General features: G+C 42.9%; 1 protein-coding gene across 1 annotated transcript; it reads right to left on the bottom strand.

Annotated features, from left to right (window-relative positions):
• Positions 1–4159: 4159 nt before the first annotated feature.
• Positions 4160–4339, bottom strand: LOC103811549 (cortexin-2-like). Its single transcript, XM_009084533.1, has one exon. It carries the CDS (start codon positions 4337–4339, stop codon positions 4160–4162), a length of 180 nt encoding a protein of 59 aa, XP_009082781.1.
• Positions 4340–18027: the final 13688 nt, after the last annotated feature.

Genomic DNA, 18027 nt, shown 5'->3' with positions numbered 1-18027 from the left:
TGGACAGCACAGCCTGCAGCAGCATCACTCAGGCAGTTCTCTGGCTAGCATCAGTCCCTGTTCCTTTCAGAAAAAGATCTATGCTCACAGTTCTCTAGGGTGTCTGCCCAAATTCAACTGCTGCTGGCTTCAGTTCAGGTCTGCTTTTATATTAGCCATAGTAGCTGCTCTGAAAACAGCATCAAGACTCCAGTCTCTGCTTCTGAGTAGGAGAGAGGTATCGATTTATCAGTGGAGCTTGTTCTTTGTGGCAAACTCCATTCCAGGCACAAAGATCCTTTTGCCAGAGGACTTGCTGCAGGGACAAGCAGATCTACAAAGCACCCAGCTTTCAGGCACCAGAGTCCTCTTGCAAGATGAAAGAATGAGCAATTTCTCTTCATCTTTTTCAAGAGGAGGATCTCCCTAGGTACTTTTTACCCTCCATATCCCATACTCTCTGGGCTCTTCAAAGAGACCCCACAGAAGCTCCATCCTCTTCATTTCCAGTTGCTAGCAGGAGGCATTCTGGTCTCAGTGGCCCCTATTGAGTTTGGTATGCAATTTGTTATTGATAATGAATTGCTGAAAAACAGAAGCTACAGTCCCCCACTGAGCTGAAGCTCAGTGCTCCTCCTGACCAAAGGAACAACCTGAAATAGCCCCTTTGCAAGGGCTGACCTTCTGCAGAGCCACAGGAACACCTGAGGCTCCATCAGCTCTGTCTTGAGCTCCTGATTCTGTAGCTACACAGGGAGCAGTTCTCTGCTCTCACCCTCCAAGGAGAGCTGTCAGGAATGCATATCTGCCTTGAAAAATCATCTTGGGTTGTGGATGTTCCTTAAGATGTCCTGGCAACTAGAAAAGAACCACAGCAGAGATAGCAAAGAGGTTTTCCATGTTGAAGCTGTTTATTGTGTTAGATAAATACATTTGCAACAAGTTTGACTAATTTCCTCTGAGTGCAATTGCTGGTAGTATGGCACAATGATTAAAAAAAGAACCAAAACTAGCAGAGGCACTTGTTGCATGCAGCTGAAAGTACTACCAAGCCCAGTGATGCAGGCCCTGCTAAAACAGACCTCCCACTGGCTGTGAGCATGGATTTGCCAGCAGGGTTGGCATCAGGCAGGAGCTGCAGTGATGCACCTTGGCTGGCAGAGTCCTGACTCCCAGGGCAAGGAGGATAAAATGTTTGCTTTGTGCATGATGTTTAGTATTGCTTTTGGTTAAAGAGTAGTGAGGTTGTGTGATTGTAACCAGTGGGGGAAGGCAGAAATTAGAATGCATTTACGTTATATCTATTAAAATAATCTCATTGACTTTTGCACAGTCATATGTAGAAACGTAGACATTTCTCACAATCTTTGTTTGCCAATGGAAGGATGGACTTGACAGGCTACACCAGGAAGACAAATGTCTTTTTGTTAGAAAATAGAGCTACCCAGAGGGGTCTTTCCATTAGGAATTACAGGAAAATCCATAAAATGGTTTGTTTATCTGGAGAAAAAAACACAACACAGAAAAACAGAGGGGGGAAAAAGAAGTGGCAAACATTGTTGCAAAGCAAATTTGTCAATTTGCTTCCCCAGCATTCAAAACACTTCGTTCTCATGCAGGCTTTGCTGCTGCAGGGACTGTGTGTTGCTGTCCCTGCCCTGCCAAGGACACAGCACATGACTCACCCTAGTTGCTGTGGTCAGGCAGCTGCTCAGAGGCTGAAACTTGAGTGTGAGCATAAGTCCTTAGATGAACAGGAGCTTATCAGTGACACACGACAATGCCAAAGAGTTCTGCATGCAGATAAACACTGAGTAGAGTATTGGCACTGGGAGGTGTGATGACAAGCTCTGTCCTTGCTCTGCATCAGCTGTGAACACAGCCTGGTGACCTGCAAACTGGATGTGTCCCTAGCCTGGAAGTTGAGTTATTTTATTATTTCACTTATTCTGTAAGTAGCCCCACTGGTTTCAAAGTGGGATACAAGACTCAACAACAAGAAATGAGTTCTAAACTTTAGCCCAGGGAACAAAAGTCTTGTTCTTTGAGCTAGGGCATATATTCCTATGGCACAGATAGACACATTCATGAATAAGAGAGAACAATGTGTTTGCTCCAAGTATGATGAACATTAACATTCATGCCTGACAAAGTCCTCTGTTACTGGTCATTAACTGGCTAGCAGAAACTGAGGCTAAATAACAGCCTGATGAGCAATCTGCAGTGGGTAATGGAGGCAGTGGAGGTGTCTTGCTAGAGGACATCAGGATTAAAGCCAATCCTCAAATCTTCTGCCTCCTGAATGGGATCTCCTACAACAGAGACCAGCAGAAACTGTGCAGTGCAAAACACCCATGCAAAAATCTCCATATGGCTCATAGCCTGCTATTTTGGGATCCCTGTAATCACAGTGCACCTCACATCCTCAGAAATCAGTGGGATATGTAACAATGCCAGGTGCCATTTGGAATGGCTCCAAATACTGCAGTTGTAATGAGCAAGTAAATGGGGGTCTAGGCAAGTCCTCTGCCTGGGGGAGAACTTCCCTTACTGTATGCTAAATATCAGACTTTCCCCATAAGTTTCACCAGGAAGAGCTGTAAATCAGAACCTTTTTTCTGTGTCTCTGTCTAAGTGCTTTCTGATGTTATGAGACAGACAGAACAATGTGAGACAAGATGATAATGTTGTACCCATTTCACTGATGAGTAGACTGAGGCACATAAAGAAGTGACTCATGTGATCATCAAACAAATCTGTCAGAGCTAGGACTGTAGCCTACAAAGTCTGTCTCAATTCCTTGCCACAACCTTTGGTTCCACCTTTCTCACCCACTGTCATCTTATGGCAAGAACCTAGAGGTCAGGTGGGATGGTAAGGAATAGTGGAACGCCCTTCTTGCAGTTCTGTGTTTTCACATCTTGTCTGTGCATGATGCTTGCTGTGGTTGCAGTACCTGCTCTGTACTGCTTCCTTTCACTCACATAAACTGAACATGTAGTCACTAAAAAAAGGCAGCTGTGAGCAAAACTTAGAATTTGAGGAATAGAGGACATGGGAATCTTGCACTTACCACTATTCAAAGGTAACTAATAAACTTCCAGAGCTCCCATGTTCACTTATCCCTTCTTGCATAATGGCTGTCTTAATGAGCTGAGAGAAGGAAATGCACCTTAAAAACTTGTGGGAAAAATGTTCATTGGAAGGTGCTGAATTTCTCTGAGGTAGAATGCATATTATTGTGTGTTACTGTAACTGCTATGCTAAGGAGTCTGAGTGACCAAGCCAGGAGCAATGTCTCTCTGCTTATTGTCCTTGTCATTCTAGTTCTGTGTCATCCCACTGAAGTACACCTGAAACAAATGATGGATGATGGAATCACTCTTTGAAAATTACAGCAAGTTCTGTGTCATTGACACCAGCAGTGTCTAAGCTCTATTTCATGGACTTTTGGTGGCTACCAAGCCCATAGCCAGGTGTGTCAGACCACTTACTAATCCATGGACCCATGGCAAAGGATATGCCTAGTTTTTGCATGAGTAGGAGAGAGCAAGGTGATGCTACAGGGTCAGCAGCAGCTCAGGACCTGCTTAGTCTGAGTGTTTCTGTATCCTGACCACTGGAAATAGAGCTGCAGTGGGATAGGGAATGCAGAACCGAGTGAGTCAAGGATAAATCTGTTCATAGAGCACTACTTATAACCAGGGGTACTTCAGCACTTCTACTTAGCAATGCTCTGGCATACAAAATCATAAAATCTGGACCTTTTCTGAAATGCAACTGAGGAAGATATTTGAAGCAATCTATTTCCAGGAAAGACAGAATGTTCTTGTTGCTTTTGCATGGTATTGATGGTTACCCTGGATTTGTGGGAGCTATTGAGAGTGGGACAAACTGTGCTAGAGCAAGAGTTATATTAGGAAAAGTCTGGAGAATCTTGTGCTACTTGAATTACAATGATAACTGTAAAATAAGGGTCGCTGCATAGTAGTAAACTGTGCGGCCACAATGGCTTACTGATATCTTGATCTGCTGAGCAAAAATCACTTACACTATGTGCTCTTAGAGATACTGTCATTGCCCTGCGTGTCTGAAAATGGCTGTTTGTGTGTTAGCTTTCCTGGTGGGAAAAGGCCTCCTGGACTGCAGCATTTTTATGGCTCTGTCTACTGAAGTCCCTTCAGTCATCTAGATGCTGCTCCTCCCATGTGGACGTCGGGATGGCACTGTAAGGGTCCATGATGACTTTTGCACAGCGAATAATCATCACAATCAAGAAGAGGCAGAGGAAGACAAAACATGCTAATGTCAGTCCCTTGTCCACGTCAACGAACACAGGCTCTGGTGTTGGTCCCTCCATTGTTTATGTCGCTCTTCATCTGGGTTTATATTTACTCCTAACATCATCAACCACCTGCAAAACAAACACAGTGTCAGGCACAAGTGATTGATGCTCCTGGATGTGGGGAAACTCAGGGTTAGAACTGGAAACAGAAAATCTCTGTGTTGTTTTCTGGCAGGGAAATAAACCTGCTGGCAATGTCATAGCTCTGGTAACTGTGTGAGCAGAAGAAACCTCATCTCCACCTTAATTTAGCCCACAAATGTTTCTTGGTAAAACATTAGGCACTAAAAAGAGATATTAACAAGGAAAAGAGAAGCAGTGGTGAATGAACACTATCCACTTGAAATATCTCTTAAAAGAGGCACAGATACTGTTCCTGTCTCAGCATTTCCTAATCACAAAAATATTTCCATTCCTCTGCTAGTGTGAAAGATCAGACAAATGGCAGAGCAGACTGTTTCTATCCCGATTTTCCTCTCTGTCCAAACATTCTCTGTCTTACTGGCACAAAGCAAAGTGAAAATTATGCATACTTATTTTCCATAATCTTTTAATCTCCGGTACTCAGAGGTTCTCCAGGCAGTACAAGATTTTTTAGAAGCAATATAATTTTTAAGTGGATGTTTTATCATCCAGAGAGGTGCAGGTGATTAGGTGATTAGAGCAAGGATTATCTTATTCAATGCAGATGTCTGCAGGTCTCTTCTGGCCTCTTCACCTGAATCCATAACCACAATGGCTTCAGCAGTGATTGACTCCCTTCTGCCTCTGCAAGTTTGCTTCTGGATAGTTCACCTTGTAACACAAAACTGGTAAAACATGATGATGCTGAAGCAGAGGAACTGACCTGATTTATGGAACTGAGTCACTGCTCACGGATGAGGAAACTTTTCCTGGCACCCACCTTTGGTCAAGGTGGGAGGTCCAAGTGTTTAGGGTTACAGCACAGAGGATCAGGGATATGAAATGCCTCTTCAAAGCAAACAACAGCAACAAAGTCATTCACATCAAATACGATAACCAATCTGAGAACCAGTTCTGCTTCATTTGGAGAAGAGAGATGGGAAAATTAAGACACTGAACCATTGGTAGAATTAGGTGAAACTTGGGTATCAAATGGCCCAGCTGCTCTCTGTAACTACACTGATGCAGTGAAGAAATCCCAGGTACAGGTTTTGCTACACAGACAAGGTTGTGTTTCCAGTGATATGATGCTGCTGGCAGGGCTATTGCAGTAGTGGATCACATCTGGCTGGAGCACTATGTTCTGGAGCATCACATTCCTGCAGCATCATGCTGTGCCAGCTGCCAGGGGTGTCCCAGTGACTTCTGAACTCCTGTGCCCTGAGAATCTTCCTCAGGGTGAACTGAAGACCTTCTATTTTGAAAGTTCACAGTTTCTTCCCTGCCTCATAATTTACTCCTTTTCAAGTTGTTTTCCAGCCTCACAACCTCTTAGATCCCATGAGGCAAGTATAAATCAGCTGGGCCCTCGAGTCTATTTTAAGCACAAGGATGGCAGATTGTTTTAATTTCCTGAAAGCATAGAAATGACTGCAACAGCCAGTCCTGCAGCAGGGAGATGAAAAAAGCTGATGAGAGAAAGGGAATGAAATCAAGCAGACATCTCATATATTTACTTGTCACATCCCTAGGATGGACCAGCAAATTTGAGCTCATGAAGAAATCACTGAGGAGTAGGGTCAGGCTAGAAATGCTCACCTGGCCTGATCAGAGGTCTGATATTCCCAGAAGACTCTTCTACCTCTCTGTTTCACCAGCCAAGAAGAGTTACATTACAGTGTATAATGTCGTTTGGTGAAAATAGAGTCCATCAGTAAGGCTGACTATTAAGTATGGATACTTCTTTCTGTGGAACAAAAGGAAAAAAGCATTATCAAAACTACTAATACAGCCCAGTCCTTCCTGCAGTGTTCTTGTGAAGGTCCAGCGAGGATGGATTTGATTTTTTTCCCTCCTGACATTCTGGCTATTGTACCATGTGGGGTTATTTCACACTAAGTTACCTCCTGCAGAATATCAGAACTACCTGGTGATTTCCATCAGTACCAATCTTTGAGGGAAAACTGCATTTTCAATCAAATGTACTTTCTTTGAAAAGATGAATCATTTACTCAGAAAATGATCAGAGGTTTCAAGTAGAGATCCATCCCTTGGAGATTTTTCTCTTCAAAATGGCATCACACAATCTCATGGGAGTCTGGTTTAAGTGCTGTATCCCTCTGCCTCGAGGACTGTGGTTGGAAGATGTTTCCTAGGAAAGCTGTCATGCAGCCTGTCTCCTGCTGGAAGGGAAAAGCATGTTATGGAAAGCATAGAGCAGGCAGAAATCTTTACCCAGAGAGCAGAGTGGAAGTGTATGGCATCTGTGCTGTAGTTTGCACAGTAAATTACAATGGCAGCTTGAACCTAATGGTTTCAGATTTATATTGATCTGTTTTGCTGAAAAGTAGGTATTTTCAGTGGAAATAGAAATATTTTTTCCAAAAAGATGTATTCTTAAGGTTGACTAAGTCATATGCCTTCCCTCCTTCTGCTCTCCCTGTAAGTTTGATAACGTTTTGATGCTGACTATTATTCTGCATTAAGACACTACTGATGGAGAATGTGGCTGCCCAGAAGGATTTGGCTTTCCCAGCTGCTGTCCTCACTCACAGCTTGGCTGCTCACCTGCATCTGTCCAGGCATCAGCACTGTCAGAGTGGGAAACCTCCTCTGAGGCTTGTCAGAGCCTCACCAGGGTTACACCTGTGCTCATCTGAGCCTCAGGTGGGTTAGGTGCCAGGAGACATTTGGTGGTGTTCCACACTGTTAGTTACTGCAATTGCTTTCCAGTGGGCTTGGCAGTGTAAAGAGTTACTGATTTGTATGTGTTCACCAGGACCAGTTCCTCTTGAGAATGTCCAGCTCCCCCGTGTTGCCACGGACATGCTGTTTCCTGCTCCCTGCTGTCTTCCAGGTGCTTGTGGTCTGCCTCTGCAATAGCTGCACAATGTGTCCTGCTTAAATTTCATTTCCTTGGCCAGTGCCTCAACTCCCCTCTTCATTTCCTTGGTGCTCAGCAGTATGGCCAGGCTCGAGTAGGGTGTGGAAGTATCTTACAGGTTGAAGCAGATTGGGTCCATGCTGGAGGAGGCTTTGCCTACATATCCTACAATCTATCTCAGCCCCAGGGGGATGTGCTGTGGACGTTAGCAGAATGGTTTTTGCAGTCAGTTTTTCTCAGTCTGACTTGTGAAATCCATCAATGCTACTGAAATTAACTCTCGCTGCAGCTCCAACTGGTTGGCTGGAGGTTTTGCTCTTGTTTACTAGCACAGCTGATGTTGACAGCATTGTGTGTGTGGAAAAAAAATCAGCAGAAACAATGATAAAGTTTCGCACTTGAGTGATCAAGTTTTCTCTGAATAGCTGAACTTAATAAAATTACTTTTTCTCCAGCTTGGCAGAATCAAGCTGTAAAATCGCATTTTTAAAATTTCTTCAGATTTGTTGAAAATGTAATTTGGCCTAAACAAAGCCAAAAGATGAAGAAGTACAACCCCTGCTTCAAACTATTAGGCAGTTTAGCAGAGCTGAGTGTATGCTCTGCTGCAAACCCCCAGGGTTTCACTGCAGTCTCTCCCCCTCTGACCTCTCTGAGGACAGGTGAGTGCTACAGGCAGCTCACCCAGGGATGGAGCTGTGCTGGCTCGTGGTGGATACCTAATTTGGTACCAAAAGTGACTGTGCACTTGGTTCTTTGTGGGTTGCAGAGGCCCAGGACCAGGCAGCAGCTGTGTCTCTTCAGAGGGGTTGGCATCATCTAGTTTTTTCTGCCCTGCCCCCCCAGCTTGTTTTTGTAGACCATCCTTGCAGCCAGGAGAGTCTGCAGGCTGGGTCAGGGACATGGCCTGGGGATTGAGAGCTTTGATACCTCAGTGAAGAATCCATCCTGAGTGTTTGGTCTTTGTTGTTTGTGTTGTTTCCCAGTGCTCTCTTAATGTGGGATTGCCACAGAACAGAAAGTATATTAATTTTTATGACCTTATGTACACCAGCAGGCAGATCTTGGCATCCTCTTTAGTGTGCCAACTCTGTTACAGACTCTGTAGCACTTCTGCTCATCAGTGTGCCTGAATTTTGCTATCACTTACCTAGGCAAGATACTTTAAAATACATGTTTGGGTTTTTCTCCAGACCTGACAACCTTAGCACTGTCACTTTAAATATAAGGTAATAATGTACCACATAGATTGCAGAGAGATGATCTAAACCATCCCAATTTCTATGCTGGTTAATCGTGTTTCAACTTGTCTTAACCCATAGGATATATTTCAAAGCATTCTCCTTTTTTTTTTATTTTCTTCTATACTCTTTTCCCAAAACAACAGATGTACAGGGAGGGGAGGGAAGGGAAATGATGTATGCAAGCAGATCCCTACCTTCCAGACCTGGGTAGGAAGCCTGTCACATCCCAGCATAGCAGCATTGTGGAGAGAAAATCCTCACTGGAGTCATATTTTAAAAGTTTTGTTAGTCACTGGGGCTTTACCGGCATTCAGGCTCCGCTGAGGTTCACCTCCACCCAGACCTGGAAGCAGTTTCACCGGTGTGTTCTGGAAAAAAACACAATAATTGACAATTGCTCATCAGGCAGGATGTGGGCGTAACGGATTCGTTAAGCGCTTGGGAATCGCTCCAGCGACAGCCTGAGGCATTCGACTACAGTCAGACACAAGATGGATTTGTTTGTCAGACATTCCCTAGAAGAACATTTGTGATACAAAGAGCAATGTTCAAGCCCAAAGTCATATCAATATTTCTTCTTAAACGAGCAGAAATTTCATCTTTAATTCATAGTGAAAGATCAACCAGGTTTGAATTGATACTGCTGAATATTTAGTTAGGTTTTGGGTATTTTCAACCTTTTTTTTCCTTCCTTTTTTTTTCTTTTCAAAAATGGCCAGAATTTCAGTGAAACATTTCAGTCGCTTGAACAAAACTATTTGATTTATCTGAGCTGATGCACCAGGACTTAAAAACTATTAATTATTGACTTTTTTTGTTTTCAGTCTGGTTTGGGATAATCTTTTTTACGTGCACACAAAATCATTTCAACCAGAAAAACTCTTAAAACTTGCTGGAGGACAAACCTGGTTTGTTTTTAATACTGTGGTGGAAAGGAGTTTTAAGATGTAGGCTGAGAAGAACAAGCCAGAAGATGACCCCAAATCCCTAGTGAAGGGGATGTGACAGGACAGGGTGTTGCTCAGGAGAGGGAGTAGAGGTGAATGGCCAGGAAAGAAGGTGAAGTGCTGCTTCAGGTATTTATTGTGTGTGTTTGTCAAATGAAGTCACCTTCAATTTGAAGTTCAAATCTATAAAGGAATAGCCTGGACATACTTAATCATACTCTAATATTCTTAACAATCTAGTTTTGATTAAAACCTCTCTGCCTCTGAGCACTAGAGTCAACTGCTGTAGATGGATATAGACAGATGAGCTTCTTGCTATATCCAGAGAGCAATAATATGACTGTTAGCTTAATCTAAAAATTAATTGTCCTTTTATACTTACTTCTTTCAGCAGAAAATCAATACTTGATTTCAGTAACTCTGGCTTCCTATGGGCATTTCTCCTGTGTTCCTGTAGCACACAGACAGGTTTAATCTTTGGGTTTAACCCACTGTTTGGCATTTTGTGTTGGTTTGGCTGTTGGGATTTTTTTTTTCTTGCTTTACATACTAACTTTAATTCCTTATGCTCAGCATAGTATCCTTTATTCCATCTAACCCTCTCAGTTATGGTCAAGAGACAATCTTCCCTCCACACACTTGCTTTTAGCCAGCTGTAAATCACTGGATGTCAGTATTCCCTCAGAAGACTAAAGACATCATTTACAAGTGCCCAGAAAGTTGAAAACAAATCAATCTAGGGGAAGTTTTAAAAATTGCACAAATGTTTCCTTCTTACACAGCCCCTTGGCAAGAATGACATTAATCTTCATTGAGAAAAAGATGCAAGATACACTTAAAATAGCTGTGGGCTGTTTATAATTTGAGAGCATCCTAAATCAAATAATCATTTCTCACTTGAGGAACATGTGGAATTACTTGTTAACAAAAGATAAGAAAATAGATGGTTGTGCTTGGGAGCAAGTCACTCTTGAGAGCTGTTGAGCAAACTGGTGGACAGTTGGGACCTGGAGTGAAAAGTGCCTCCAGCCTCCCAAAGCTTAACTTGTGTGGGTTATCCTTGATTAAACTGTGCTGGTATGAGAGCCTGAGAACATCTGGGAATCTTTCTCAGAGACTGGAAATGGTAGTGCAGAGGTAAAAAGTGGGGTAAGATCAGGGTGTTGCTGGCTACTGGGCACAGCAGTGGGAAGTGCTAGGACTTTAGTAATGTGTTTTAGCTACATAAGGGCAGGTCAGCCAGGAAAAGGTTGTGATGCTGTCTGTGTCAGCTGCTTTGCAACCCTTAGGGGAGCAAGAGAAGGAAGGACATTCAGTGCTTCCTCAGACCTCATCTTAGGGATTTCACTGCACTTCCCTGGTACTGTCCTCAGCTGCCCAAGGCCCCGAGCAATGGGTGAGCCTATGGCCCAGCTCAGCCCTGGGGAAAGCAGCTCTGTCTCCTGTGCCTGCTGCAGGGACATTCCTTTGGTTCCCTGTCCATGTTCCTGCTGTGGTGTGAGAGCTGCAGAGATTTTGTAACACGGTTCAAACAATCCTCCTTGCAATCCTGGCTTACACCTGGGAGGCTGTTGGGAATGTTTGTTCATCCTTTAGTAAATAATGGCAGAAGAATGCAAAGCAATACCTGTGATTTGCAAAGTTTAGATGAGCTTGAAAAGGAACATCTGTCTGCAGCAGGACCATCCTTCACACAAAGTGTATTTTGATAAGGGGAATGAAGCTGCTTTCCTTATCACTGCTGAGATGCACAGTGTGTGCATCCCCTTTCATCATGGAGAGGGGCAGATGGAAAGGAGTCTTAGAGAAACAAATGGATTTGGCTTTTAAACCAAGGCTTGTAAGGTCTGAATAGATATGATATGAACTCATTTTAATGGAGTATCTGCTGTTTAAACTCTCTGCTGTTTGAATCCTCTGCAAGGAGACAAACATGCCTGTTGGTCCTGTCACTTATTTTATAAATTAAACCATGGCTGTTAGCCAGGATAACTATAAGCAAAGCTATGGAGAAATTTTTCACTGCAGCAAAGCTGACAGGGAGGAAAAAAAGAAAAACAATTTTTCCAATCCTGCTCTGAAAATTTTATTATTTTATTTTACAAAATAAAGGTGCAGTTTGAGGTAGAGCAGCTACTTCTTTTTACATGAGTATATCTAACTTCTGGTGGTGATGTCCAGTATCCTCTGACTTGCAGGATACTTCTCAGAAACACATCTTTTGCCCTTTCATCTTTAAAAACTACATATGCCTGGCTCAGACTGAGGCTGCATCAACATTTTGGAGTTTGAGGAAATGTACTGTGTATGAATACTTCCCAAAATAACTGGGTTACACCTGTGGAACTGCCACAAATGTTGGCATGAAGAAATCACATTGCCCTGCTTCATTTCCAGATTGTATATTTAACATGAAAAGTTAAATTCTCACTGATGAAGAAAACTCCTGGTCAAGAAGGTATTAAATTAATCTGGAAGCAAAACAGCAAAATAAGTTACAGGTTGCTGCTATTGGAATGGCTTTAGATTTTGTCTATGCAGGTACTCATCAATCCATACTGATAACTAATTCATACTTTTCTCAGACACTTCAGAAATTCGTCGGGGAGAGATTTGATCAATTAAGCATAAGCTCAAAGTCCAGAGTGTTTGGGTTCAAAACAAGACGAACTGACACAGGTTTTACACAGAGCTCCCATCAAAGGCACTGCTAGTGTTTGTTCCTTTTCTGAACTGTTTCAGTCTGCAGGGGACAGTGAGGATGGATGTTTGTAGCTTGTGTAACTCAATGTGCTACTGCTTTGATTCTTTGTGGTGATCTAGTCAGAGGTGTGATGCCAGCTGAGCTAAATCCTATCTTAAACTGAAAACAATTTTGCAAAGAGTCTTCAGGACTGAATGACTAAGCTCTGAGATGTAGCAGGAATATGGATTTGACTGCAAAGCAGGACATGATGTTAAACACTGTCAGCAGATGTTGCCAGGTCACTGGGCAAAAAAAGGACCTACAAAAAGAAGTGCCCCAGAGTCCAGGAATGTTGTTGGGTAAGGATGAGAAACCCTTAGAAAACACTGGCAAAACCATCCCTACTTAAAGAGATTTCTCTCTCCTTACTGGTATGAGGAATTGCAGGAAAAAATAATTGAAGGTCTGAAATGAAAAGTTAGGGGCCCCAGGTGATCTGAAATGAGTTTGGGTTAGTGCTGTTTCAGGGAGCAGCAGTGCTTTGTGCTGTGTGAGACACCCAGAGAAGCTCTCTGCTCCTCACCCTCACCAGCTGGAAAGGCAGAATTGTTGCAGCATGTTAGCTAATTTAGGTTATGATTTGCCAACAGGAGAAGTAGAAATATCATTACTAGTTTTTCCCTGTTTTCTTTTCTCAAGAGAACAGTTTTTCTCTTGCTACTATAAGAGCTGGGAGAATGAAAATTGGCCTGTTTTCAGAGATGCTGAGTGCCTCCAGCACCATCTGGAACCAGTGCAAGCAGCCAAACAGCTCAACATCACAGAAAATCTTCCTGTTTTCAGCCCCCTCCTTTCTGTACAGCTCTGCACGTGAATACTGCACAATAGCTTCTTTCTGATGAGGATCCAGTTGGCACCCACATAAACTTTATTTTCCACTGTCTCCCAGTGGGGATGGAGTGCATCTTCCTCCAGAGAGAGGCCAGATGATTTTTATTACAAATGAACCAAAACCTTGAGTCAGGACATGCATTACATTTTCCATGACAGCCCTGGCTGGTGTGAAGGATTCTGATAAAAATTTAAGGATAATTGAGCTCCAGTCTATAGCTCTGCAGGTAGGTAACAAATATAGCAGCCTCCAAATTCAGCATGTCACCAAGCAAGTCTGGGTGAAAGGATAAATGGCCTATTGCTTAGAGGAGTGAGGATCAGTCAGGATCCTGAGTCCCAGCTGCTCACAGTCTCTGTCTCTTGTCCTTCCCAGGACATGTGGACAATATCTATTGTAGTAAATCAAATGTGTCCAAGACTAGCTTTTCGCATCAAGGCTGGCTGGTAAAGAGCAGCCCACACAAATGAGGACAAACTTTTTAGCAGGGCCTGTTGTGATAGGACAAGGAGGAACAGCTTCAAACTAAAAGAGGGTCTATTCAGATTAGACAAAAGGAAGAAGTTTTTACAATAAGGGTGATGAGACACTGGCTCAGGTTACCCAGAGAGACAGTGGATGTCCCATCTCTGCAAAAATTCAAGGTCAGGTTGGATGGGGCTCTGAGCAACCTGATCTAGATGGAGATGTCATGTCTCACAGCAGGGGGGTTGAGGCTAGATGACCTTTAAAGGTCCCTTCCAACCCAAACTATTCTGTGATTGTATGAAATGCTGTTAAACTTGACCTCTGTCACAGGTTGTTATTTTGTAATATGTTTATGTAGAGGGATGACAAATTAAAGTTGTAAACTTTGAGTATCTTTTAGATGCAAAATGTATTTATGAGAAGTGCCAGATGGATGGGTGTAAAATACAGTTTGTGTGTAATCAAAGACAGAGAACAGTCAAAAATCATCTCTGAGAATGGTGAAGCAATGGATCACTTTCTGACTGGGCTTTGGTGGCATGAGGTGGGCAGAGTACCAGTTTAGTGATCACCAGCACAGCCTGACACTGAAGACTGTCTAAGCAGTGAAAAGCCACACAATGATTCTTACACTGGTTGTCATTCCAGTTTCTGGGACAGGCTCCTTGGGTCAGCTTTAGGTGCAGACCTCAGGCACCATGCCCTGAGGGGCTGGGCAGGCCTGGCTGTAATGCAGCATCTCTACAGCAGCTCTGACTGATGCTAGTGGTGGTTTTGGCCATAGCTTTGTTTGTGCCTGGGGTTTTGGGGATGATTAATGCCTTTCCATTCCCTCCTTCCCTCTCATCCCAGCCTGTATTGATGATGTTACCAAGTATAACCCATGGCCTGAGAGTTACCTGTGTTTCTACATGGGTTTTTTTCTGATCATGCTCTAAGTACACGTGCAGCCTTTTCATCACATCAAGAAAGGTCCTTTCCTCAGCTGGAAACTCATTGACTTTTCTATAAAACTTGTAGACAGAGACACTCTTTAATTAAGATAGTACTGAAAGAGCTTTGATTCCAGACATGTATTACAGCATGATGTTGTTTTCTCTGTCACTGCAGCAGATTATTGGAAATGTAGTCCTTGATTAAAAAGATTGTGTGCAATTACATTCCATCTCCACATCTTCAGCTAGATCAGGAGCTTGTCAGTGGGTCATTGGGCATCAGACTGCCAGAACCTTTGTACATGTTCAATTTATAAGAGGCTGGTTTTGGCACAGCACCTGACAGTCCCAGACAGACAATACCTTATTAATGCACCATTAGCCACAAGGACCATTTTTAAGTGAACCTAATGTACAGGGAGCAACGAGGGTTTGCCTGAACTGACTCATCAGTTTGGAAGGTCTTTGCTCCCTTGCAAGGATCACACTGACTTCTGAATGTGCTCAGATGTCCCAAGCCCAAATTCTTTCCCCCTTGCAGCCACCTTTATTGTTTTGATTCCTGATGGACTAGACTTGCTGAGGTTTGAAAGCAGGTCAGTGTGCTGAGGAATAGATAACTGCTGTTAGGGAGTTCTCATTTAGTACAACTGAAATGGTCAAATGGATGATTAGCTACTTTACAGGCATCTGAAGAGAATGGGACTCTTCATTTTGGGGAAGAAGGTGGCTGAGGACTAATGTTTGAGCTGTACAAAATCACAGAAAAGGTGAGTGGGGAAAATGGTTTTGTTCCAATTAAAAAAAAAACTCACCAGTTTCCAAAATAGATGAATTTGGGTGCATTTGATGGAACTAGTACAAAATCAGCTAGTAATGGGAAAACAAAGTGCTTCTTTATTAATCAGGTAGTGGCTTTCCAAACTTGTTGCCACAGAGGACTGGAGACAGTAACAGCAGACTCTTTGAGCTGGATGAGTTATGGACAAAGGTCCATCAATAGACCCTGAAAGCACTAAAGAGGTTTTCCTTACAACTTTCCTAACATAGCAGTTGTGCATGTTGGAGGATTGGCTGCCAAATGTGGCCAGGCTTACACAGTGTCTCTGAAGAGCATCTCCCCTTGGCAGTACTGGGCTGGGCAGGTCACTGGGCTGACCCAGCAACAGGTTTCTTATGTTCTTATTTTTTGGATTGCTAATGCTTTCAGGCTGAGTCCTGGAAACTCCCCTTAAGAAAAAAAAGAAGATATTCAAGGTCTGATCCAATTTCAGCTTCAATCTCTATTTGTATCTGTAATATAGCTCTAATACTTTTAAAACCAGGCACTGATCTTTTTTTCTAGTTTGACTCTGTCTCTTTATATTTACATATTCAGTACAATAATGAGATTCCTCAAAAGCTTTTCATGCATGAAAGGAAACTAAACTCAAACAGCTCAGCCCTATGAATAATAAGGTGAGATGTGTCCCAGCAGATCTGTCTGTCCCCTGATTGGTATTTCTTATTGTCACAGGCTCATTTTATGTTCATGCTCTTGGAGGTTTAGTTAATTGCAAATGCAGGTGATAGAGAATTGTCTTGCCACACACTTGACGTTGGGCCAGAAACAAACACGCATCTAACAGATAGAAATTAAATCCCCAAATCTCTGTGTGCTGAAAAAGATAGAATTACCTTTGAGCACCATCTCTCCAGACATGTAACTTGGTATAGAGCATCCAGCCAAGGATCTTTAAAACTGTGCAGGGAGCAAGATACAATGATACCATTAGGATGAACTAGATTTTCCTACCTCATTTGGTGTACTTATGTGGTAAGATTTAGGTTAGGATAGGAACTAACAGACTGCAGTCATACCTCAACACACAATTAGCCTTTTCTAAGGCAAATTTTTGTATATGTGCAAATTCAGGTCTGAAACTGGTTTTGGGTTTTTTTTTCACTAAGTATTCTTTCTTTCCCCTTGGACTGTTTACGCTGCAAAGTCTTCTAGATAGTCCTAGTGCTGAGCCTTATGGTACAGAACGACTCCAGATCTCCCACAGGTTCAATGTGCTGCAGCTGAGTCTGGAGCATCTGGAAGGACAGGACATTCAGTTTGAAATCAGCCCTTGCTTTTCTGTTGCTCAGCTGCAGTTCTGCCTGGTGCTGTTCCATCAGTGCTGTGCCCAGAAGCTGCTCCTGCTCATGTGCCAGCAACAGTCAGACCTTTTTAGGATTTTGATTGAGGAGGGGGAGAGTGAAGTGGCAGAAAGAGATTTATAATTCCATTATGGTTTAGCATAGGTCTTCTCTTAAAAGGTGAACAAGGTCAACTGGTTTTCACTAGTTCTGCAGTGCTTCTGCTTCCCAGAAATAGCAAAGTCCCATATCTTCTCCCCTGCCACTGCAGATTAACAGAAAGAATTACCTGGTTGCAGTGGCTGGGGGAAAATTGTTCCTTCTATACTAAAAAACTGACTTTTTTGGGGGGCATTGAGACCTCTGCATAGGTACAGCTTGGGATGCAGAGATGTGTGAGATGCTCCAGTTTTGTTCAGTGGGAGCTAACACAGGTCACAGGGATTATCTGTGGCAGGACAAGGCAAAGAGATGTGTTTTGCTTCAAGGTGGCTATTTAGAGCAGAATTGTTCAAGATGCTTGTAACAGGGAAGCACAGACCACGATTTTAGCTGAGTTTGAGATTTAGCAGTTCCAAAGGAAGGCAAATAAAATCATTTGACCTCTCTTTTGAATAAGCTGAAACTAATCATTAACTAAGAGTAAAATATTAAGCAAAGACAGAAGGATGCTACTTCAACAGCAGAAACATTCAGCACTGCCCCAAAGTCTATATGTCAGTTCTGTGCCTGACAGTGCTGTGCCTTGTTTGTCTGCTCTGCAAACTGAACTTTGCAAAAGGAAATTTCATCAGGCAACTGTATGTATGTACTGCCCCAACTGTGCCTGCAGCTCTGAGGGATGGCAGCAATGGAAAGTAGCCTGAGACTGCTATAAAATTTAGTTGTTGTAAATATGCCAAGCCTCAGAGTAGGAAAGACATGTATTGGCTGGTGGCTTAGATGGAGTGTGGGAAGGAGACTGGAGAGCTTGCTCACAAAGAGCCTGATGCATGTGATGCTACCAAGGTCAGCAACCCTGGAGTGATACCCAGAGTAAATAACAGGGCTCATGTGACAGAGCTGCTTAGGACATCTGTCCTGGCTTGAATGAATATTGCAACTGTAAACCATTCAAAAAGCAGAGAGATATACAGTACTAAGCTAGAAAATAACACTTTATGGGCATGCTAAAATATGGTCTGCAAATGGCTAGACACCTCTCTTTGAATGACTTTTCCCTAGCAGAGAATAATGTCTGGCTTGTATTTACTTGACTGTGAGCACCCTTGAACTAAATGAGTTTTGTAAACGGGCTGGCAGTGGGCGGGTTGAGCTCTAGAGAAATGATTTTAATAATAAAATGCCTCATAAAAACTGCATTGACTGCAACCAGTCAGACTGTGGGCAGCTAGAAACTT

Source organism: Acanthisitta chloris, unplaced genomic scaffold (assembly GCF_000695815.1).
Source record: "Acanthisitta chloris isolate BGI_N310 unplaced genomic scaffold, ASM69581v1 scaffold26011, whole genome shotgun sequence".
NCBI lineage: Eukaryota > Metazoa > Chordata > Aves > Passeriformes > Acanthisittidae > Acanthisitta > Acanthisitta chloris.
Note: the sequence above shows the minus strand (reverse complement) of the source record. Positions and strands in the feature narration are given on the sequence as shown.

Coding starts and splice junctions, on each gene's coding strand:
- LOC103811549 (XM_009084533.1), bottom strand. CDS start 4,339: ATGGAGGGACCAACACCAGAGCCTGTGTTCGTTGACGTGGACAAGGGA.